We start from the raw sequence: 24,840 nt of genomic DNA, 5'->3' as shown, positions 1-24,840 counted from the left end.
TTTTTGCCAATCATTTTAGTTGAACTGAGTTCCAGGGCATTTTCCCTGAGCTTAATTAATCACTTGAGCCACAGCTCCACTTTCAGCTTTCTTTTAGTAGTTTATTACAGATCACAGTATTTCCAGTTTCAACCATGATCCTTAGATCACAGTCCCCTGAATAGCTGGAATTACAAGTCTGAGCCACCAGTACCCAGCTGGTGTGTGATACTAAGATAGTATTCTGGTGGAAACACCAGCCCTGCACAGAATTTAGACACTTCTATTCTGTGCAGATTCTTCCCTTCTCCCACAAGCCCTCCCCAATATTGGCTAAAAATATATCTATTCAACTGAAGGGTTTGCTTTCTAAGATTTGAAAGAAGGTTTACATTTCCCTTATTTGCTTTTGTGGAGGCAGGTGTTCACACAATTGAGTCCAGAGGATCAGTCCGCAGATTACACTGTGGTGTAGAAACAAAGATAACCCAGAATGGATTGGGCTGAAACTTCTATTGCTTTTTATACTCATGTGTGGTCAAATTGTGTGAAATAAGTCTGGCAAAAAGGCAGACACTGTAATATGGGAGTCTATAAGTGAATGCTAATAGGCAGTAAATATGCTCATTTGTTCTTATTTAATTCTTTGCTTTCATTTAGTGGAAGGGGAGGATTTCACTGCTTCTCAGGAGTGTGTGTGTGTTGAGCTCAGACACTGCTGAGAACGAGGGTTGGGAGGGGAGGTGACTCTCACCTGGACCTTGTCTGTGGGCACTGGTATCTGTGAAATGACATTTCCTGTCTCATCCTAAATAGTTGGTGTGTGCAGCTCTTCTAAGTATGTGTCACCACTCAAATCTGTGTTTTTTCTTCTTATTTCCATTACATAACATTTTGCAGTGGTCATGGCTTTTCTGACCTCTGTGGTGAGGTGAGTTCACCTCATTTTCCTCAGACCTTGACTTGTTTTTAAATTCTACAAGAGCTTCCTCCTTTAAAAAGAATTACTTAGGATGCTGTCACGCATGTATGATGTCTCATTTTTATATGTCATTCGGTGGTGGTGGGGTGTGTGTGTGTGTGTGTGTGTGTGTGTGTGTGTGTGTGTGTGTGTGTGTGTGTGCACGTGAGCAACCCAGGCCTGGAGCTCCAGCTCATGGCCTGGCCGTTGTTCTTGAGCTGAATAGCAGATGGGAGAATCATGCAATTTCTTCCCAGGACTAACTTGGAACCTCAAGGCTGATGAAGAGAAATCAAGGTTACGTGGTAATGATGCTGACTGAGTTTGTATTTTCAGGACTTTGCACTTACAGGAATAACTCTACCTAATGAATACCATCGTTGCTCATGGCTTCATAGTTTGTCTTGTATCTCCCTCTGTAGTTTTCTCTACATGGACTCCTGACTTGGCTATGGGTCTCTTGACTGTGATCATATAGGGGTAAACACAGCAGAAGCTTGACTACTTTGTACCCACTCTGATACTAGAACAGTGTCTGCCCTCCAACTGAAGGCTCAGTTCAGTGTAGAATGAGTAAAAACCAACCAGAGCCAGTGCAAAAGTAGCGATGCCTAAGTCAGCTCCATTCTAGGGGCAGAAAATACAGGCCCACAAGCGTCACTGTTGAACCAGAAGAGCTGCCGAGCTGAGCTTCCACCAAGAACATGGCTGGCCAACACACAGAATGAGGTATTCATTTTATTATAACAATTAATGTAAGGCAAAATAAATGGAAAAACATAGCATACTATAGGAATTGTAAAGGCTTGCAGCTTTGGAATGGTGGGAGGAAGAAGTGAGAAGCCCGAAGTAGGTGAGCTGGCCTTCAATTGGTCACAGTCACAGCTTCATTGTCCCTGTCTACAAAGAAACCAGAACGAAACAAGTAAGCATGGTATAAACAGTCTCCAAGTCTTCTCTCAAATCCCAAGAAGTAGGACTAAATATTTCCTCTAAGCAATGAGATAAACACCACAGAAACCTGAAAGGGCAAAAGAGAAATACGTGATATAAAGTCCTCAGGTTCTGAATCTAAGCTCCAACGTGAGGGAGGAATCAGGAGGAGAAAGCTCTGATTCCCTCAGCTTTAAAGAATGGGCGCTGGATTTTCTGACAAATTTCTACTATACTTATTAAATTTGTACAATTACTTTTCACAAATTATCTCACATAGGAATCCTGAGATTCTGACGTGAACTTCTCTAAAGATCTGCAGAAAGGAAGCGTGAGATTGTACTGCAGCTTTTAAAGACAGAGCCTTCATGTCATGACTTTGGTCTCATAACCGTGAACACAATGTGTCTTGAACTATGACCAGCTCCGAGGAAAGCAGGAGATGGGGTCTGTACCATGACCATCAGGACAGAACCTTCTGGGTTAGCCATTGCCTAAAGCATCTCCCAACCCTGGGGCTGCCTCCCTGTTTGGAAGGGGAATTCAACTCTTCATTTCAGTTGTTCCTGGTTCCCTGAGGTCACGTCACACTTCCATATTACCTGAGCTCTCCTACCAGAAGGGAGAGAAATCCTTGGCAAAGACTTGGGGAGTATTCTCAATCAAAAACTGCACCAGCTCAACCTATAACACAAAAGGGGACACATTGAGTTCTCCTGTCATTTGCAGCTATGAATCCTCTAAGGTGTATGAGTCTTGGGCCAAATACACAGAAGATGGAGGAATGTGTAGAGAATCTCAGAATTTTCATTAAAAATTATGTATGAATCAGTTTTGTCAAAGATACAACAACAACCAAAAAGCTATGGGGGTGTTCATAGGCCAGATCTTGAAACACAATGGATGGACTGGAGGTACAGTGAGTTAACTTTGCTTAACTGCCAACTGTTTTCTATCATCTATAGAAATAGCAACATGGTTGTATGTTTGGCAAAATGGCATATATATTATACATATACATATATATATACTATTCAAGATAAAATAAATTCATTAAATAAAAACAAGTTATGGAATTCATTTCCAAATTGCAAGGCGTCCACTTCGGGGAAGCTGGTATATGCAGCTGTGGTAAAGGGAAGAGGCCCTGCAGAGGAGACTCTGTTATGTGAGGCCATCTCTGCTCACACAGTTGGGCCCCAACCAGGTCACAGGAAGAGACCAGCAAACAACATGGGGCTTATCTGTTCTCTTTTGGAGATGTTTTAGAATATATTACTACTTTCTGCTTTCTGAAGTGAATGAGAAATATGCTATAGGGACTGGGAATGTGGCTTCGTGGTAGAGTGCTTGCCTAGCATGCATGAAGCCCTGGGCTTGATTCTTCAGTCCCACACAGAAAAAAAATAAAGAAAAGAATTATACTGTTATTTATGTGTTAGATACACCTCCAAAAGCACCACTAGAGATATGTTTGTCCTCATGTGGGTGCATTTGGGAGGTAAAGTTCAATAAGACATTTGGCTTCATGGGAGGTAATCAAGTAGATAAGAAGGTGACTTAAAAAAATATCATGGGATTCCCTTCCCTTCCTCTCCTCTATCTCACTTTATGTACACTTTATCAGTACAAGCTATTACCTGATACTGTTTACTAATGGGAATCTGAATGGCACATAAAAAGGGACCCAGAATTTTCTGAATGAGCACAACTGGCAGAGGGAGTCACGAGTGGTGCCGAGACTCCAGCATTGCTGGTCTGAGCACTTCTGGTGAGGTCTGCTGGACAGGAGCAAAGCACTGGGCAGGATCTCCAGCTCCACCATGCAGAGGAAGACACGGGGTGAAAAACCATCCCAGAACCACAGACCCACTGTGGGGAGAAGAGAGCTGGACTTTGGTGGTTGGATTCCAAAGCTGCATTTCATCCTCACCACTGTCACTGCCTTGATTCTCCAGGGTTTAGGAAGGGATAGAGAAGGGGCCTCACTGCTGCTCTCCCTTGCTGCACATTTATTAAACCACATCAGAAATAGGGTGAGCCCTTATTGAACCCTGTCCTTCAATCCTGGACTGTCAGGCAGATCCCGGCTTTCCAGATCCAGCCAGCAGCTCTGCTTCCCAGGCTGGAGCCAGGAGAGGCTTTACCTTTCTCATGAGTTCAAGATCAAATCCTGCTCTGGCATCAGGGGGTGGGGCCATCAAGCTGGTGGCTGTGCAGACAGCCAGGTTGTATGATGTCATCAGGTTGAGGGAGGAATTCTTCTGGATTTGGTTTAACATTCCAAAGAGATGTTTCAGCAGCAGTTGATTGGCTCTGGGCAACATTTCTAAAAGGCTGAACACAGAAAAACACACTTTCATGCTTGGAACTCCTTGTGGGAGTTTATGAACTAAGTACTTTTCTCTATGTTGGACTCTACCCCTTGAAAACAGAGAAAGGGAGGGATATACTTTACGGCACAACGTATTTCCTTGAGTTGACCAAAGATTACTTTAACTTGGGGGAAGAGTATGAAAATCAATTTAACAATAGTGTCTTTAATAAAAAAATCCTGTAGTACTTTGGTTCACATTGCACTCCACCAGAATTTGCTTGTAAAGTTAAACAGCCAGCTTATTTTTGAAATGTTGACTACGTACTAATGATGAGTGGTCACATCCCAAAGTACATCCTATAATGAGAGACTAATTCCAAGGTTGGATGCATTCAAAAACTTGTTTTTATCAAAATTATTTAACCAGACATTGACTTTGATATTTATTTAAACTATTTGACCAAAGGAAATCTTTTACCCCACTCTCAATAATCTTAGTATATGTGACACTCAAATCCATGCTACTTTTCCTAAGAGTGTAAAATTTAGGTTTTGGAGTTTTGCCCAGAGCAGACTAGTTTCCCGTGTCTTACCTCTGGGCCAGAATTATTTTCTCCTCTTCATCATCTTCATCCATGATTCCAAGCCATGTCTCATATATGGGAGTGCAAAATACACTGCCTTGTACATTGCGAAGAAAATCCTTCCAGAGAGAAAAGTGGGATTATTCTAATGGAACAAACTATATCATACAATTACAACATTGACATGGAAGAAATGGATTTAGTTCCCCATTCCATCTCAATGAATGAATCTGTGACCTCCACAGACCTAGGTTCAAATTCTCTATTCACTTCCCATCTGAGACTCATGTCAGAAGTCTGCCCATTGGAAAGAAAGCATAATGCAGAGTCTGGGTAGTGGTGCTGAGGCATGGTATATGAGGGAAAATGAGATCTGGTGAAAACAATTTAGAAAAAATGTATTTGGAAACACTGAGGCACTCTCTTTGCTTCTAAGAGAGACAATAGGATTCATTTATGTTAAGAAACAGCTCTTGTTGGTGGCAGGATGCAGCCCTTTCAAAAGCATTGCCTTCTCAAAATTGAAGATGGATCCAAAACATAAAAAACTAGAATGGTAAACAAGTGTGAAGGTCTTAGAAGATATAACAGCACGAAGAGTAGTTGAGAGCAGAGTTGAACACCTATCTTTGTACATCTCAAAGTCAGACCCCTCCCTTTCTCATACACACACACACACCCCTAATGCCAAAGAGCTCTGGATCTCCCTCCCATTGAGAGGGAGAGCTCTCTGAACTCTATTAGAGCTTGTCTCTTCTTTTTGCTTGTCTGTTTCCTTTTTGTCTAATTGTCTACTTGCCTGCTTGTTTACTATTTCAGTAAAGCTCTGCCAAGTTTTCTTAACCATTCTGATTCGTCCAGAAATTCTAATTCTCATATCAAATTCAAGGACCCTAAGGACAGCGTCTCTAAGAAAGTTCACTGACCCTCACCACCTCCAGTGACTGCTCCCTCTTCCTCTCTCTGGAAGTCTATTTTGACAGGAAAAATCTGCTCTAAAGTACACAACTGGGTGTGCAGTGGTTCTAAATCTTTTGCTCAGGAAAAGCAGGCCCACACATTTCACCTATTTGGTGCAGTTTTCTTTGGGCAATTCATTTTTTTCTTTTTCCTGAACAAAGTATTCCTGTCCATATCAAAAGAGAGCACTTGGTTTTCCTGAGTAAGCCATTTTTGAATCTTTGGTTAAAGGTCAGCAATATACTTAAATGCATGAAATATGTAATCTTACACCTGTGAGTATCAGTTTGTTGACCCTCCATTTCCATCCATGAAAAATCAGTAGCTGCATCTTACACCCTCAGCCTCTTAGGGTATTTGTCCAGCCTCGTCAACATGAATCAATCAGAATTTAGATGTTCCCAAATTTGTACCATTAAATCTCAGGGTTAGAGACCTGCCTATGTAAGCTTCCCCTAGAGGCTAAAAAACCTGGTAACTTGGAACATCTGATCACTCTTTTTTTTTTTTTGCCAGTCGTGAGGCTTGAACTCAGGGCCTCAGCACTGTCCTTGGACACATTTTGCTCAAGGCTAGCACTCTGCCACTTGAGCCACAGCTCCACTTTCAGCTTTTTCTATGTATGAGGAATCAACCCCAGGGCTTTGTGAGGGGGGCTGAGCACTCTACTACCTGGTTATCCTTCTGGACCTTGTTCAGTAATTCTTTACATCTTAACTTAGTCCTATTAAAAGTATACACAGAATGTGACATAAAGGGGAGGAAAACCATGAGCCTTGGATTTATACTCATTAACGGCCTTCAACTTAACAGTTTCTGTCATAAATTTCACCAAGTCTTTTTGAGTTGCACAATGCAGGGCGGGGGGCATGTTTGGTAAGTATTTAGTATTATTTGTTTGCATTGATAGTTATATTGCCATAGAAATTTTGACTGGTAAATCAGTCAGAACACTAGTCATTATTTGGCATGGTTTCCAGGTGGGAAGATGAGTGAGATTTAACCATTTTCTCTAGTGATGTGCTTTTTCATTTCCCAGGCTTTAGATCTGTGATGCCTGTCATCATTCTTGGGTATCTGTGGTGCTGGCAGTGCAGTCCTGTGGCCTCAGAATGAGACTGCCTCCCTGGGGGATGTGGGCTGTGTCCTACCTTTAACACAGATGCCACCACAAGCACAGATTCCTGGCGCAGGTCCACTGGGGCTCCGGAGATGAGTTTTTCTTTGAGTGCTCTGCAGGCTTTGACGCTGCCTGACTTTCTGAAGATGCCCTCAGTGAGTTCCCCCTCCTGACTGAGGAAGGAAATCATGTCCTGTGTGGAAGAGGACGAAAGGAAGCCTGGGTCCTTCAAGTCCAATGGCCCAGAGCACCAATAAATAAGACTTGAAATTGGAGGCCAGAATGTGCAAGGTTGCTGTGCTCAAACTAGGCAAGCTCATTCCCCACTGGGCTTTGTTGTTTGAAATGTGTCTCATTCTCCTCCATTTTTCCAAGCATTAGACTCAGAAACATGGGACCACTGAATGTGATTTGTCCTGTACTGCGATGACCCTTTGACCTTCTATTTTACTGCTTGCAGCTTCTGCTGGCTCAACCCTCCTCCTTAAGGAAGGCTTCCCTCACTGCTCAACAGAATGTTAGCTTCTCCCTCAATTTAAGAAATTTTCCCTTTTATACGTTCTGTAGTTGCTAGCTTGTTTAGAACACATTCAGACCTATTTCCTCCATGAAGTTTCCCTGCTTGTATTCATCTCAGTGAGCTTGCTTTTCTTTACTTCTGTCTTCCTGTTCCTTGGTCCCAGGAGTGGACAGTGTCAGGCGCCTGCAGTGTGAACTTGGGCATGGTGCAGAATGGGGGAGAGCGTTTCCTTTCCCTGCCTTTCCCTACCCTCCTCCTTCCTTGACTCCCTCCCTTTTCCCTCTTTTTGCTCTTCCCCTGACCTTCCTTTCTTTTTCCTTCCTCCCTCCCTTCCTTCCTTGCTTTCCTCTCACATACTGAAGTTTAATCTACTTGATGTGCACTGCCTTTCTATCTGCGGAGCTAAATCATTCTCCCTGCTGTTTACTGGATATTTGGGGAGAGGAATCTAGTGAATTTTTCAATCTTGAGCACCGTACAATGTTCCCCAGAACTAGTATTACAGTAATTTATTTAGTTTATAATATGTCCATTTTTAGAATTTCTATTACTTTGGCAAACGATGGAAATCCTATGTATTCCTAAATGTTCACTGTACTCAGTGAGTCCATGTCAGTCTCTGTGATATTCGAGGGGAAATTCCCAACCTGTAGTAGTGACTGCAGAGATGCTAGACATTCATTCATTACATTCACCCCCACAAAACATAGTAAATTAGGAGTGTGTGTGTGTGTGTGTGTGTGTGTCTGTGTGTGTGTATGTGTGTGTTTGCAGGGTCTGGAGCATTGATCTCAGGCCTTGAGTCCTGTCAGTGACCTTTGATGCACAAGGCAAGTGCTCTGAAACGTGAGCAAAAGTTCAGCCTCTGGCTTTTCAATAGTTAATCGAAGAAAGAGTCTCATGAGCATTCCTGTCTGTGCTGTCTGTGTAGCTGCAATCTCAGATCTCAGATATTAGATGTTTCAGGAGTTAGGATTACAAGTGTGAACTACTCTTACTTGGTTTCTCTACCACTTACAAACAGCTCCACCAATCTGCATGGATTTCAAATGATACTCTGTCTCGCTATTTAGAGATTGAAGGTTGAAGGTTCTTTTTCAAACAACCAAGTCAAAGTAGGATCATGGCTGATATGTTTAAATCACTAGATTGGGTAGTATCTGCTGAAAGTCTAGGTATGCTACCTGAGCCATGGACAAGTTGGAAGGGTGCAGCTGGAAGGTATCAAGGAGGAGGTGGACTTGGAGCACAGAGTCCAGCACTGAAGGCATGAGCAGGACACATGGTCCCTGCTGCACCAGTCCCAGACTGAAGAGAATCATTTCCTGTAGTGCTGGACCCAGGTGATTGCACATTGTGACACATGGATGCCTTGAGGTAGAATAACCTAGCTTCTCCACCCAAACACCCAAACTCAGAGTTTGCTGCTGCTCTGCTGAAGTGGACCTGGGGCTCCCTGACCACACTTCCACCCCTGCCATCCACACTCAGGAGTGTCCTCTCCTCAGGAGGGCAGCAGAGACCAAACTGGGACCTACCAGAACAGCAGAGGGCAGTTTGCCATCCTGACAAGCAGCCTGCAGGGAAACCCCAAAGAGCAGTCCTGCCTTTGGAGATGCAGATTTTCCAGGGAGGTTCTCTTTGGCTATGTTGGACTGCCGCCCAAAAAGCCAGTTGAGGAAGGCTCTTCCCCTTCCTTCTCTTTTCTGCTCTGAATCTAAAGAAGGAACAGATTTAAAAGGAACAGTTAAAGTTTCCAGGAACTGAACTTGTGTGTCGTGGGTTCCACATTCTGTAATGGCTCAATTCCCTCCACTATTGATAGAGCCCCTCCCCAGGTCAGTGGAGGATCCATTATTCCTAGGAGCCTGAACACATTCAGTTTAGCTTTCTGATTCGTGTGGCCATCTTCACTGGACCATGGAGTGCCTAACATTGCAAATTTCCTGAGCTTATGTCTGTTTGCCAGGTGTGTCTTTCCGTTCTAAAAGGCAAAGCAAACATCCAAGTAGAATTTTATAATCACCATGTTCAGAGAAATTCACTTTCTGTTTGGATTTCTCAATGTGTGACTGACCAGTTTCTGCATCAGGTGATTTGCCATCATGATACACCGCCTCACGGATGAAAGTCGAGGGGTAACTTGCACCATCTCTGCTCCCTTCCCCTAGTCTTGCCATTCACAACAAAATCAACTTTTTGCTGGAAAAAGGTAACTGTTTTCCTTATGGGTGACTCCAGTCACATTTCTAGACCTCACTAAGGATTAAACTCTATTCCAGACTTCTATCTACATACAAATTTCTCCCAAATCTTTTGAGATTGTGACATATATTTTTTTCAAAAAGTTTTTAATTTAGTTATTGTACTTTCTGATTAAGATGATGTATACAGGGCATACAGTTACATTTGTCAGGTAATGGGTACATTACTTCTTGAACACTGTTACCCTTTCCCATGTTTTTCACCCAATTTTTCCCCCTCCCACCTTTTCTGATCATGTTTTTCATTTTCCCTTCCCTATTTCAAATAACCAAATAAACCTAAACACAATATACGAAGCAACGAGGTCCGATGTAGTAACACGACCTAACTATGAGAAGAAATAGCTTCACATATGATGTTAAGCACAATAATCACAAAGATAAACCTCTTGTTTCTATTTTCTTCCCTTATATTTCCTCCCACATTCTAAGATCTTAGGATTCGACCTCTGTTCCCGAGCTGTCTTCTCAAGGATAGCATTTTACCTTTGAGCCACACTTCTATCTCTATCTTTACATGGCTCTTCAGAGATAAGATTCATGACATTTCTTTCTCAGGATGATTTTAAACCAAGATCCTGGGATATTGGCCTCCTGAGTAGATGGGATTGCAGAGTGAGTCTTGCTTACATTTATTTAAATAAATTCTGTGGGTATATCAAGTCCTTTAAGAGATCGTGGAGGTGATTGTACAGAAGCTAGAGCACTATGTAACCAGATAGGTGAGGTGTGAGGAATGGAAGGCCCCTGTGGGGTGGGAAAGCACTCACTGTTAGGTTGCTTGCCATTGGCTGGCCGCCTTGGCTTCAGAACGAACCGGAAACCCACGGGGGGGTTCCAGTGCTCCAGGACAGGACTGTGGAGATTGTGCATTTCATGAGTGCTTGGTCCTCTTGGCACGAATTCAGTCACTCCAAGCTGGCTCATTTCAATCGCATAGGGATTTTCATGCCCTATGGAGCCAAAAGGCAGCAGAGAACTTTCATTAGAATGTGAACCCAGATAGAACAATGAATTTCCAGTATGCTTTCACTTCATGGGAAAAAGTATTTTTTTCTAATCAAAAGCATTATATTTCATCAGAATTTCCTGTTTGTTTTAAGTAGTTGTATACAGGAGCTACCCGCCACCAAATCAATTTAGACAATGTATCTTGATCAATGTCACCCAAGAAAGCTAAAGTTCTAGTGAAAAATAATCAACCCAACAACTACCTATTTTTATCCTCAAAAGAAAATTTATCAAATGATGAGTTGATACCACCACCATTCAAAGATCAAGTATCTGGTAAGCATTTATTGAGTATATGATTTAATATTACAATACATTTTTACTTTCAGCAATATTAAACATCAGAATAAACGAATCTATATTTGAGATTATAAGACCAACTTTGAGCCAATCCCCTCCCATTTTACATTTCCCCTGACTTTTACCAAGGAGGGCAATTGACTCTTCTCTCTTTCCAGAATCGATCCACAACTGGTATTCATTCTCAGAGCCCTGAGGGAGAGAAGGACTGAGTGTCACACAAAGCCTCTTGCAGTAGACACACACACCAAGGACACATGTCAGTACAGCTGTGCTTGAAACCAGGGAAGCCTGTGGGTCAGTACACTCGCCATTCCATACATGGAGTGGCCCTCAGTTTTGACTAACCCTTGCCTCCTCCCAGCTTGCAGTGGCTTCCCAAGATGGCAGCCATGTGTCTCCTGATGGACCACGGATGCTGGACCATAGGGTACACCTCCCTCACATTCTGAGGGACCCCAGCCCTCACTGAGCAATCCACTCCAATGCAAGACTCCTGTTGGGGTTGAACATTCTCAAAAGCCTTAGGAGGATGGTGTTGCTTTCCATCTGGTGTCCTCCTCTGACAACCTGTTGATCAGAATCTGAGGCTCGACCAACACTATGCCTGAGTGAAGTCAGACTTAGCAGGTATTGTGAGCTCAGCAGCTTCAGGCCTTCCGGGTAGGGTCGATGGAAGCCAGCTGTTGGCTTTCATCTCTGAGCTCTATTCCAGAGAGAAGGGATATGGAGACTGGAACCTAGGAAGTATGCCAAAAGCAGAAAACATTTATCTGACCAATGGCCTGACCCTGCTGGAAACCATACTTGGAACAACCAAAACTTATGAAAAAGGCCTTTAATTATGTGAAAAAACATGGAGCACCTGTACCAGAAATAAGGCTCACATTGAGTTTGCATTGGGTGAGATGTATCACAATAGTGTTCATTCTTGATTTCAAAGCCTGGCATTGTCCTTAGGATTTTTTCAGAGTTTGGATCCTCCAACTCTTCCCCCACCCTCTCTCTCACTATCCCTTTTACACATACTTTCTCTCTCTTTCTCACTCTCTCGCTTTCTCACTCTCTCTCTCTTCCTCACTCTGTCTCTCTCTCTCTCTCAACATCAGTTCCAATTGCCTTATTATAAAGACCAAATAAATTTATTTTTTCAAAGGCAAACATTAGAATCATTTCTTACAATCCATTCATCCTGAAAAATTATTGAATCCAAACATCAGCATCCTTTATGCAAGAGAAATCTTCTCTTGTCTGATGTGACTAAGTATTTAAACACTGAAAATGAATCGCATGTATGGTATAAATCAGTGATTGTGTTGAATCTCTGCCCCTGAGACACTAGGTCTATTCCAAGAGGGATTTGTTCCTGATAGAAAGAAAATTAATGCTACTCGGTATAAGACAATACAGAGACTCCTCGGTTAACTGGTACATGTAAAATCAACCTTCTGATAAAGTATTATGAAACCCAACAGCAACAGAAATTCTAGCATTCTTATGCCAGAATTCTAGTGGCTTGAGTTGTTAATTGTCTGGAATATCACAGGTAGATTTAAACTTCTGTCTTAGGAATCATGTCAGAACACCAAGAACTTGTCATAGACAGAAGGAAATCTATAGACACTATCATGCTGTCAAAATACTTCTTTTATTCACTATTGTTCTGATTATTCAATGAACTCTTGACTGGTGTGGATGTCTCTGTCTGAATGAATGACCAATCATGATATTCGCTCACGTACTCTATCAAAATACATTCTATCATCATTTATAGACTCCTTTAAATGCGAGAGGAAATGAAATTAAATGTAAAATAAGATGGATGCCATGTTGAAGAGGCTTGTGGCAGTAAATCTTGTGTTACTTGGGAGTCTAAAATCCAGAGGACTTTCCTAAGATATAAGCCAGGAGTCTACATCTCCAACCAGCCCTTTACCCTGGGGCCCACTGGAACGACCCCACACAGTGAGTATGCATGAGGCCCAGAGTTCAAACCCAGCTACTAGCAACACATTAATAAATAAGAATCAAGATGGAACTGGGTCCATCCATTTGCCTTCCTGCCCATGGAACAAATGACCATGAAACTCTTATCTCAAATTAACTACCAGAAAACTGGAAGTGGAGCTGAGGCTCAGTGGTAGAGATCTAGCCTTGAGCCAAAGAGGTAAGGGAAAGCCACCAGGCCCAGACTGACATATATATGTAACCAAATACACTCTTTTCATTGACTTACTAGTGATAATTAGATTAAGTAAGGGAAAGAAGAAAACAAAAGAAGATCTAGAAAGGGCTGACCAGTAGAGAAGACTGAAATGTGTTTTGTGTGTATCAATGCCAGGTCTTGCATGTCCTTGAACTTTGATGCACAAGGCTAGGTGTCTACCTCTTGAGCCACAGTTCTACTTTTGGCTTTTGCATCATTAATTTGAGATAAAAATCTCATGGATTTTCTTGTCAAGGCTAGCTTTGAAACCTGAACCTCAGATCTCTGGCTCCCAAGTTACTCACAGGCGTGAACCACTGGTCCCTGTCCTGAACCTTTCTTACTCAGATGCTTAAACTAGATTCATCATAGACAAACTGTGTATTTACAACAGAAATATGTGACATTAGAAGTCTCATCATTATATCTCAACTTCCTTGTGTATTCATTGACAGTTGGCATGAGATTAAGAAAATCCTTGTAGGAACCCACCTATAGATTCATCTAATGTCCAGCTGCCATCAGCTTATGAAAGTTGAGGCCGGGAAGAGAGGAAACCTATGACATCACTGTGTCATTGTCAGCAATCCTATGATATTAGTATACCAATATTCACATGAGTATAAATGTATCTATAAATCTCCAACAGGAAGTTGGTTTCTAATTTAACAATATCTTACAGGTGGACTTACAGTTATTTTTAAACTCGACAGTGACTTCCTGATCACATCGTTCACTGTATCTGAGTGTCTTGCTATTACGGTTATTGGCTATAAAATGCATAAGGAAACAAATATGTATCATCATATAGTATCATCATATAGTTATTGCCAAATTATTCCCTTTGATTCTCAAACAAATTTTGTTTTCTAATATTTAAACAACTGTATAAGGCACAAAGCTTTGAGTTGAGCTTTATCTTTATTCATTTGTGTAAAAGGAAGCATGGAAAAAGCCTTTCAGTTTCCACATTAAAACGAGCCCACAGTGGTCAAAGCTGAATGACAGCTGACTAAACACTAGAGTGTATGGCAAAGAAAAGGTCATGGAATACTGTGAAAAGGAACAAAAAAAATTGAAAAACCCTAAGAATCAGTGATAATATCTTTCATGAGGCAAGGTAAAATAAGGACCTTTTCAGATAAGACATGGCACCACAGTCCTGACCCACAAGCATGGATGAATCTATAGACAGATACCTGGCTCTTGAGAAGGAATGACATGCATCTACAATCTCTACATCAGGAAATTAAGACCTCAGCAAAGCTGATTTTTAACAAGTAGAAGTGACCTAACAGATTTTTCTCTAAGCACAGTTCCTATTGGGAGAAACAAGCGTGTGCTTTCCCACATGAGACCTGCCCAGCCTCCTTGACTCCAGCCAGCCATCTAGAACCAGATCATTTCAAGAGTAGGGACATGTTTCATTCTTCTCCTTTCCCCTTTCAATGTTAGTGTGTGTGGCATAGAGCCCTGTGTAAACCAGGGTACTATTATCTGATCTGTTTTGTTCATCATCATGAAGGCTTTACTATCTACTACAATGTTATCAATTAAATTTTATCCAGCATGGCAAGGTACAATTGGTGTTTTCAGAGACATTAGATGGAATGACGTAAACACAACCTGATTTATCCATCTCAGGTGAATTTAGTCTTGATGTATATATGAATATCCATCTATATTTGTGTATACTTATATAGATACATATATGTGGTACTAATGTAATATAGGAAAATTAATACATGTATATATGCAATATACATGTGAATAGATCCATACATATAATTAAATTTCTTAAAGAAGATTCAGTATAGACTTAAAAGAATACCACTATTCTTTTTTTTAATTTTTTTAATTGTAATTAGTAAAAGGGTTACATGATATTTGCCACATAGAAGGTGCATTAATTCACATACATTGATACCCTTTCACATGTCTTAAGAATACCATTATTCTTAAGAAATACATAAAGTTCAGCATGAAGGACTATGGTATTTGACAAGGACCTGCAGACATAAGTATTTATGTCCTAGAGCTAGCTATAGAGAAAAATTATATAAAAATTAGGTTAAATGTTTCCAGAACAGAAAATTGGGGGACTAGAATCTGAAATTTTGTATAAGATTTGGTACCTTCCTTTGCTTATGATTTCCAAAAATACTAATATTGGAATTAATGATAATCACTCCACACATAAATAGTAATATAAACACTAGTTTAATTCAGGAAGAAAGAGTAAATAGATTGCGTGGTTCTGAAAGTTCAAACACTACACTGAACGATTCCCCTCCTTTTCTGCACAAGTCCTTAGGACACTATTGCAGTTGTCTCTGACAGTTAAAAATTTCAACAGTTCAATAGAGAAGGGCTCAGAGGAACTGGAAAAAAATGAAAAGCAAAATTAATTAATTAGTAGAGGCAGCTGCCACATGTGGTAACCAAAGTGTAGTTTGATAATCATTTTTTTTCACATTTGTACTGACATCTTCCCAGATGGCAGCTACATTGTTGAAGGAATGTGCTATCATATTTATATCCAAAAACATAACCATAAGTGAATAAAACTCATCCCTAAATTTCTTTCTTTCCTAATTTTCTTCCTCTCATTGTTCTTAAAATGTTTCCTTGTCTTCGATAACTTATAAAATCCCTCTTCCTTTCTCAGCCTGAGCAACTAATTAGAAATGTCCTTTTCCCTCTAAAAAACACTTACCAAAGCAGTGTTTTTGACCTCGTTGGTGAAGATCTGGAGAGGAATGCTGTTGTCAGGGTTCTCTTTGGCAAGGCCAATATACCTGATTCAGTGAAAAAAGTCCAAAGTCGTACAATTATTACCCTGCAACTTATTTTTCAAACCAAACTTTACTGTTAATACTTTTTCAACCTATAATTTGTTGTTCAGAAACACTCATGGATCATTATTTGAGTAATGCAATAACCTTGGAGGAAAATAGGACAGGATTTAGAAGAGAAGAGAGTCCTAAAAAGCGACGTTTGGGAGGAATCAGATCCAGTGTTTCAAAGGTTACTATCTAGATGGGAGGCCAATGCCTTCCTAGGCCACTGAAAGCAGCAGGTGTTTCAGTGGCTCAATGGAGCAAGGGAATATAGATTGTGCCCCACAGAGGCTTGCATCCAGAGCCTCTTCCTAAGCTTTTATGTTCTATGTGTTTATGGCTCTACCAATAGAGCTGCTGCTCCACTTCTGGCGTTTTGGGCGGTTACCAGACCTAAGAGTCTCCTGGACTAGCCTGCTCACACTGGCTTCAAACAGCAATCCTCATATATACTATATCAATATATGTATGTATATATATATTTGCAAACATATATATACATATTTTAAAGAAAGTGTTAGTTCAAGTCTATCAATTTAGTGAAGGAAAACTTAGAGATTATAATAAAAATGTCTTCAAAAGTAAGAACAGACGTTAGTAGAAGTACAACAAAGGTAAATAACGTCCGTTAAAGACGAGTGAGCATTGGTTTTGATGTCTCCATTCAATAACAAAGAAAACTTTACATATTAAATATAACTACTTGTGTAATACCTTTTTAGGAAAGAGCACCATTTTTCCTTTTGTTCAGAAGAACTGCAAGTGAAAATGGTAGACAATATTAAACTGCATTTCACATGTTTAATCTTAAGAAGTCAGTACAGGTAATAATAATATCAATCCATTGGTATCAAAGCAAACACAGAATGGATCCTACACCTCACTGGGGTGTTGATGGAATTCTGCTGTTACCAGAGAACCTGCTATGATGTGAAGTACACTCTTGTAGAAGAGGAGTGCATTTGAATGGAATCACTGTCACTGTGTGATTCAAGCCACCTGACCATACGCCAGTATCATGTCTGTACTACCTCACATTCCATTTTGATAAAGCTGTCAGAATGCATGTGCTATTCAAATAGTAAAATAATATACTCGTTCAGATTAAAGCAGACAGAAGAAACATGTCATTTAGGTGGAATATTCTTGATTAAGGAACGAATACTCAAAATTTGCAATGAAAATAGAGGAAAACTTTTAAAAACTTGAATGTTTCACTTCCTCATACAATTTCCTGAATGATACTGTGTTGTATTATGCCCTAGAAAACTAACTCCTTTGCTATTTCCCTAAATCTTTCTGGTTCCAGTAGTCCGTCTTACCCAAAGGTGGCCTTGACATTCTGCATGGGCCAGCCCAACACAAGGGACTTTCTGGAATGGTCACCTCCTTTCTCGTTGTCCCCACATTCAGCCATCCACAGGGAACGCAGAGGGACCACATATTTCATCTTAAAGCATTTCTTATACCTAAAAGGAGCAACAAACACCATCTCTCTTAGTCTACTTCTTAAATGTGTCATGGTGAGAACCCTCCCAAACTATTCTCTTCTGTTTTATAAAAGAGAGTACCTGCCACATTCAGAATAGTGGTGTTTGATTTGGGTGTTGAGTGAAGAAGGCCTGTATATGTAGCATAACCTTGATCTGAACTCTGATTCCCACTTCCATGTCTATGTGCTGTGACCACAGAGTGGACACCATGGGTGGTGGTGTTCTTTATTCTTGACCATATTCTCAACAGATTCACAGCATGGGGCCTACATGAGCACTTGGGAAACAAGCCAGGAATCCAATCCTGGCTTGCAAGCACAATTGCAAAAGCACCTGTTGTCTTTAAGGAAGGGCTATGTAAACGCCATTAGCTACTGAAAGTGCATTCTGTGGTGAGCAGGAGAGCGTGCTGTCCTTACGTACTTGGTGTTCGACACAAGTAATAAGTCAGTGAACAGGAAGAGGTGCTGCTTCTTCCTCCGGTATTGCATTTGCATTTGCACCGGGCTATGGATGAGCAGGGCTCTGCCATTGTCCTCCGGGGTCACGGGTCTCTCCAAGTGAGTTTCTTCCTCAGGAAGATGTCTTCCCTGCTGCACGCCAACACCACAGCACAGTCAGTGTTCAAATATGGGACAGAGCTTCATATCAAACTACACTACCATTCCTCAACCTTGCCTTGGTAATTCATTCCCACGGCACTTGGTGGTATGGTTGAAAAGCGAGAGGACAAGCTAGGTCATTTGGAATATGGATGCAGGACAGATATGGGAAGAGAGCTCAGAACCACTTGAGGAGATGGGCAAAAGATGGGCAAAGAAGGAGGAAGCAGCAGTTCCACTACTGGGCATTTACCCATTGGTCCAGAAACAAGGACACACTAAATCTACTAGCACATCTATGTCCATTGCAGCACTATTTACCATAGCAAAGATATGGAACCAAGTAGATTCCCCTCAGTTGATGAGTGGATCAACAAGATGTGGTATTTGTACACAATGGAATTCTATGCTGTCATCAGAAATAATGACATCGCCCCATGTATAAGGAAATGGAAAGACTTGGAAAAAATCACATTAAGTGAAGTAAGCCAGACTCAAGGGAACATAGGCTCAATGGTTTCCCTCATCTGTAAAAATTAGTACATATCCAGAACTCTCCAAGCAGCAGATTACAATAGCTCATAGATACATAAGGCCATATAGGATGAGGACAAATTAATTGACCTCCAGGACATGGAAAAAAGAGCTTAATTATAAGTGACTGTTACTCTGTATGTATTATGTTTTTCTCTCTTCTTTTGTGTTGCCCTTTGGTTAATCTCATGTTGTTACAGTACCCCACGTTTTTACCTGGTATATTATATAGATGTTTACTTGTTTATTTGAAATAGAAGGGGAACATGAGGGCAGGGGTGTGGAGAGAGAAATGGGGTCAAAAACGTAGAAGGGATATCAATGTGTGAGAAGTAATGCACCTTCTGTCTGGTGAATATAACTGTAACCCCTCTGTACACTGAAATTTTAAAAAATTATTTTTAAAAAAGGAGGCAGGAAGCTTATTCTAGTGCTAGAGGAGAGGAGGGGAAGGCTCATGAGGGAGTAGTGAGCCAGGTGAAAAGACAGAGCAAGGCAAGGCAGAAACGTGTCGACTGGTTTTTACTTTTATTTCAGTAACTTCTGTGCTGTTATTGGTAAACTTAAAAAAATTCTGTGCCATGCTATGAATATCTGTGAGAAGATAATTGCACTTTGATTTTCTTATAGTAAGAAATATATGACATAAATGAAACTCTAAAAGTGTTACCCACATCTCTTCTATATCAATATTCAAATACTCTTGACACAGAGAAAAGCGCAAACAACAAATAGTACCTTAATCACCAAGTAACTTTATGGGATCTGTTAAAATTGGCTCAGATATTTTCATGGGCAACCCTATTTTTTTTCCATGGAAACAAACTCATGTCTCCTCTGAAAATATAAAGAAATTGCTCTTTAGGTCAACAGTGCTGTACAAAATTCTCTTGTCAGGCAAGCAAATTTTTTTAATGCAAAGATAACCCAACATATTGTTTGTTTTGCTACTTCTTGGGCTTTACCTCAGGGCCTGGGCTCTGTCCCTGAGCTTCTTTTGCTCAAGCCTAGCGCTTTCCCACTTTAGCTACAGTATCACTTCTGACTTTTTGAGAGTAGTTTACTGGAGATAAGATTCTCATGGACTTAACTGCCTGGGTTAGATTCAAACCAAGATCCTCATATCTAGCATTCTGAATAGCTAGGATTACAGATGCGAGTCACTGGCACCCAGCTGACCTAGTAAATTCTGTATTTAAAACATGTTGCTGTGGAAATGGATCAGGCAGAGAGAAGCCTGTGATTCTATACTTAAGGACTATGCAGTGTCCTCTCCTACCTAAGTAGGAGAAGGCATGATATTCCCTATTTATTCTTAAAAATACTTACAGAGCCACCCTTCTGGAAATCATCGGCACAGGTCTGCAATGGAATATTATGCAGTTTTTTCTCTCTGTGAATGTTGATATTCCTGAGAAGTTCAATAATAATGCAAAAGAGCACAAAGAATTAGGCAGCAGTTTGAAAATCTAGACTAACATTTGACAAAATGAGATCCAGAACTAGGAGGTAGCCCCCAAAACTGACATTTGGGAAACAGGACAATTGTTTGTTAAAAATTGCTACCTAATGAGGAGAGCCAATAACATATTGAACATTGCTGAAAGCACAATTGCACATGTGTGTATACATACACATACCCCCCCCCACACACACGTATATAAATACACTTAGTGCCGGGCTTGGAGCTTGACACTGGGACCTGAATATTGACCATAATTTCAAGGCCATTGCCCCATTTGTTCAAGGCTAAGATACTACTTCTTGATCACATTCCTACTATCCTAGACAGAGTCTTAACAACTTTCCCTGACTGGGCTGGTATGGAACCACAATCCTCAGATCTCAGCCTCCTCAGTAGCCAGGATGACAATGACACACATATATATTTTTTAGGAAACATTCACTTAGGTCTATTAGTTGAAGTTAAGGCAATGTGAGGGATTGCTACCCAAATGTCTTACAAAATAAAAATGCATTCTCTTTCTAGCAGGTGCCAAAGTAATTGATTTCTATTAAACTGGGGAGAATGGATTGGGCACATTGGCTTGTAAAGACTTTGATTCATTCATTAACAGAGTAAAAAATGAAGTATGAACACTTGGAAAATACCTTTGAAGTAAGGAGTACCATCTTTCTTTTAGTTCTGAAGAACTGTAATTTAAAAGGAAAGAAAATATTATACGACGTTTCACATTCATGGCAAGAGTTTAGTATCAGTGTGAATATGAGCAGAATTAGACTTCACTCATAACTGGGGCTTGCTATGCTATTGAACTTGACTGGTGATCTCATTGTGACATAAATTTGACTTTAGGGTGGAAAAGGAATTGGATTGACAGGGAGACACTTATTTTCTACTGTGTGGTACAAACCACTTGAGCTCGGGCAAATCTCACCCCTGCACTGCCTTCAGTGTCCATAGGGATCAAACTTGAAGAGCAAGATATGCTTTTCAAATGTGAAAATAATGTTATGTAATTATTATAAAATTATCTTTTGGGTGAAATAGTTTAATCCAATGCAAAAAAATGAAAGTTTGCAATAAAAATTAAAAACATCACAGCCAGGAGTGTGGCCTAGTGGTAGAGTGCTTGCCTAGCATACACAAAGCCCTGGGTTCCATTCCTCAGTACCACATAGACAGAAAAAGCTGGAAGTGGTGCTGTGGCTCAGGTGGTAGAGTGCTAGCCTTCAGAAAGCCCAAGGACAGTGCCCCGTGTTGAAGCCCTGAGACTGGCAAAAAAATTAAAAACATGAAAAATGGCAGTATTTCATTTTCTTATAAAAAGTTCAGAATTATGATGTGTTGCATTATTAGCTAGGAAACTTTCTCTTCATTGTTATGATCAATAATCAGCATCATACTAAGTCATTCATGATGAATGCTAAGATTGATAACTTCCTCCCCATCAATATCTCCTTTGTTAATTCACTGTACATTTCAAATTCTCAAATACTCATATATCATTAAAATAGGATTGTCTACTTTGTAGAATTTTAGAAACCTGCTGAATATTATACATATATGTATATACATAAATCACTTGAGGAAGAGAACATTTATGATATTGTGTCTCTGTCACCATCACCTTGTATTATTATACTTCCATCCTCTGAAAACATTGAAAAGCCATTTTTGTACGTATTATTAAACCCATTGTAACTTTTCTTAACCCACCACACATTTCGTTTCATCATGAAGAACTTGTTTACTTTAAAACTATTTTCTGTGTATTGTAAACCACATTATTATAAACATTAATGCCTGAATTTTTGTGTGGATGTATGTCATGCAAGTGTGTGTGTGTGTGTGTGTGTGTGTGTGTGTGTACACCACGGGGGACTATTGAGACATGTAGCAATGCAATGTTTATCCCATTATGAAACATTGGAATTTTTCAATGTCTGCATCTTTTTATTCCCACAAATAACAACCCTTCTACTTTCCAATCCAATGCTGTACTTTAAGTGTATACAACAAGTGGAAAATGGAGCATGGTTTTAAGACCATGGATGATACACATTATACTTCCTTGTGAATTAATGAGTTTCAAAGTAAGCACATTCTCCATCTTCATGTAGGCATAGGCATATGTGTTAGAAAAATTACCCTGGACTTTATTAATAAAACACATTTCAGATTGCCCACAACACTGAATTTTGTCTATTTACAGAGAAGCGATATGTCTATATGTTGAAATACAATTCTACCATTTTGCTACTTGATGAGCTAGTTATGTTTATGGAATTCAAATCTGTTTCTACAGGAAATGGTTGGAAGTGTCAAATAAAATTTTCAAACATACTTGTGGGATTCGCTAACATGTACTGAATAAATTCTTTTTGTGAGATGCAATACATAGCTAACAACTGGTTTCCCACAGTTCGCACATCCAGGCTCCTCCACAAAGATTCTGCAAACCCACTGGAAACCACTGGTCACAACCACCTCAATGGGGACCCATTTGAACAAATTGGTGTATAAAAATGTCTGGAGGTGTGGGCAAATAAAGTCATTATGAAAGTCAAATATGAGAGAGCAGCCTAGAAAGCAATCAAATTACAACATTTTTTCTTATAATAAATTCTACACCAAGTGAAGTTCAGTTTTCCATCTTTGTGGGATGCTGTGTGTGTGCCTTTGTCCTTCCACAGAACCTGATACACAGTGGAGTGCAGCTGTCAGTCTTACCGGAAGGTCACCTTGAATTTCTCACTGGGCCAACTCAAGACAAAGGACTTTCTGGAACGCCCACCTCCACTTTCCATTTTGTCCCCACATTCAGCCATGGACAAGATATGCAGGGGGATGATACTTTTTATCTTAAAACTTTTCTTATATCTGCAAAGAGAATTAAACAGCATCTCTCTTATTTTGTCACTGCCTTTTGTGGGAGTCATATGGTTTGAACTGGAGGCCTGGGTGCCGTCTCTGACCTTTGTTCCTCCAGGCTAATCCTGGATCACAGGGCCATTGCTCTATTTCCAGCTTTTGGCAGGGTAAATAAAGCTAAGAATTGTGGACTTCCCTGCCCTGGCTGGTTGTGACTCACATGGCTCAGGTCCCAGCCTCCTGAGTAGCTAGGATTACAGCTACTCATGCTGCTTGGGCTTCTTAGTTACTTACGTGTTGGGAAGTTTGGCTCAGGTTAACTGAACCGATTACTCTCCCAATATCTCCTTTCTGTTACATTTAATTGCTATAAGGACAGTCACCTCCTTATTATTTTGGTTGTTTCACGTGTCTTTTGACAGAGGGCCTTTGTATGTAGTGCAGCCTAGACTCTAACTCTGGATCGTCCTGCTTCGCTCTCAGTGCTGGGACTACAGGAATGACCACTGGGCTACGTGGTTTCCTTCACTCTTGACTATGTCAGTACAGGCGCCAACACGGGACCTGCACGAGCACCTGGGAAATGAGGAAGGGGCCTAAACTTTTCCCAGAGCAAATGAATAAAAATTCTCTGGTATCTTAAAGAGTTCTGTAAATTCCACTTGCTTGTGACAATGCGTTTGGCACTGAGCAGGAGAGCATACATACTTGGTGTTTGACACCAGCAGCACATCACTGAACAGGAAGAGGTGCCGCTTCCTCCTCCTCCAGCCTCTTCTCATTTGCACCGGGCTGTGGATGAGCAGGGCTCTGCCAGTGACCTCTGGGGACACAGGCCTGTCCTTCTGAGCATCGTCCTCAGGAAGATGGCTTTCCTGCTGCACACCAATGACACACAGTGAGTGTCCATTCATGGTTCAAAGCTTCACACCAAATTCAGTGGGGACAGAGTGTCACATGTGGTTCTCCCAACCCCAAACCTGACTCTGTCAGTGATACCCAGGGACATTGTGTTTTAAATTTTAAAGCAATCAGAAAAGCTATGTCACGTGTTAAGGTATAAGGAGGACAGATACAGGAACAGAGCCCTGAACGTTTTCTTCTCTAAGCGATAGGAAAAAAATAAAACTGGAAACTCATGCCTCAGTCAGAGGAAAAGAGAGGAATCTTGTCAGGGAGTGGCGAGCCAGGTGAAATATCTGGGCAAGCCTACGCAGATGACTACTGGAAACTGATCAAAAGTCATTCTTGAACTTCAGAAAAACGTTTTCATGGCATCATATGAATATCTGTGAAGTAATTCTAAATTGCTTTGGTTCTAGCATGGAAAGTTACATAATTGTACCTCCTTGAAAAGTTATTTCCATCTTATTTAGATCAGTATTCATTTTTGGAGGTGGAAAAAGATGGAAAAACCACAAGTAACAATGAAGCCAGTAAGAAGCTGCTAACAGGAGGAAGTCCTTGGACTTGCTGGCTGCTCTGTGGCTCTGCTCAGCGCACTGTGGCTCCCTAGGGAATGAGAACTACACTGAAGAGCGCAGACACCTCTTCTCAGTGGCTCAGGTGTTTGCAGAGCCTCCTTCACACTGTCTCCCATGGAGCCTTGCTCTGAGAATATGAGGACAACTGTCCTCACCCACGACTCACAACACTGCGGATAGGGGTAGCTTTTCAGAAACAGGGCTGGTCAGAGTCAGTTCAGGAAGGTCAGGAGAAAGAAGACAGAGGCTTTGCAGGGCCACTGTCTAGGAGTTTCCTAGGACAAGTGTGATCACACACTACCTTGTGCAGGAAAGCTGCGCATGGAAAGTGTTGTAGTTGCGGTGAACACATGTCTTCATCCATTTTGTAGCTCTGGACAGCAGACATGACTGAGG

At 40.9% G+C, this 24,840-nt stretch overlaps 2 protein-coding genes across 2 annotated transcripts in view; both read right to left on the bottom strand.

Moving 5' to 3' along the window:
* LOC150047236 (uncharacterized) overlaps nt 1–24,840 on the bottom strand; it is an 85,114-nt gene extending 60,274 nt beyond the window's left edge. The window contains 5 exon segments of the mRNA XM_090356532.1: nt 19,954–20,035; nt 20,737–20,778; nt 22,820–22,969; nt 23,669–23,838; nt 24,746–24,840. Coding sequence (XP_090212658.1) covers nt 19,954–20,035; nt 20,737–20,778; nt 22,820–22,969; nt 23,669–23,838; nt 24,746–24,832 — 531 coding nt within the window. The 5' untranslated portion in view covers nt 24,833–24,840.
* Nucleotides 1,666–19,300, bottom strand: LOC150047237 (rho GTPase-activating protein 20-like). The gene is made up of 12 exons (XM_090356609.1): nt 19,295–19,300; nt 17,912–18,081; nt 17,318–17,464; nt 15,872–15,953; nt 11,075–11,141; nt 10,409–10,591; nt 8,913–9,091; nt 6,886–7,047; nt 4,784–4,893; nt 4,021–4,210; nt 2,476–2,557; nt 1,666–1,840 (listed from the first exon to the last, which is right to left on the bottom strand). The coding sequence occupies exons 1-11, from the start codon at nt 19,298–19,300 to the stop codon at nt 2,486–2,488; spliced, it is 1,368 nt and encodes a 455-aa protein (XP_090212735.1). The 3' UTR covers nt 1,666–1,840; nt 2,476–2,485.

This window comes from Megascapheus bottae, chromosome 23 (genome assembly GCF_031878675.1).
Source record: "Megascapheus bottae isolate mThoBot1 chromosome 23, mThoBot2.hap1, whole genome shotgun sequence".
NCBI lineage: Eukaryota > Metazoa > Chordata > Mammalia > Rodentia > Geomyidae > Megascapheus > Megascapheus bottae.
This window is presented reverse-complemented; position numbering and strand designations above follow the sequence as displayed.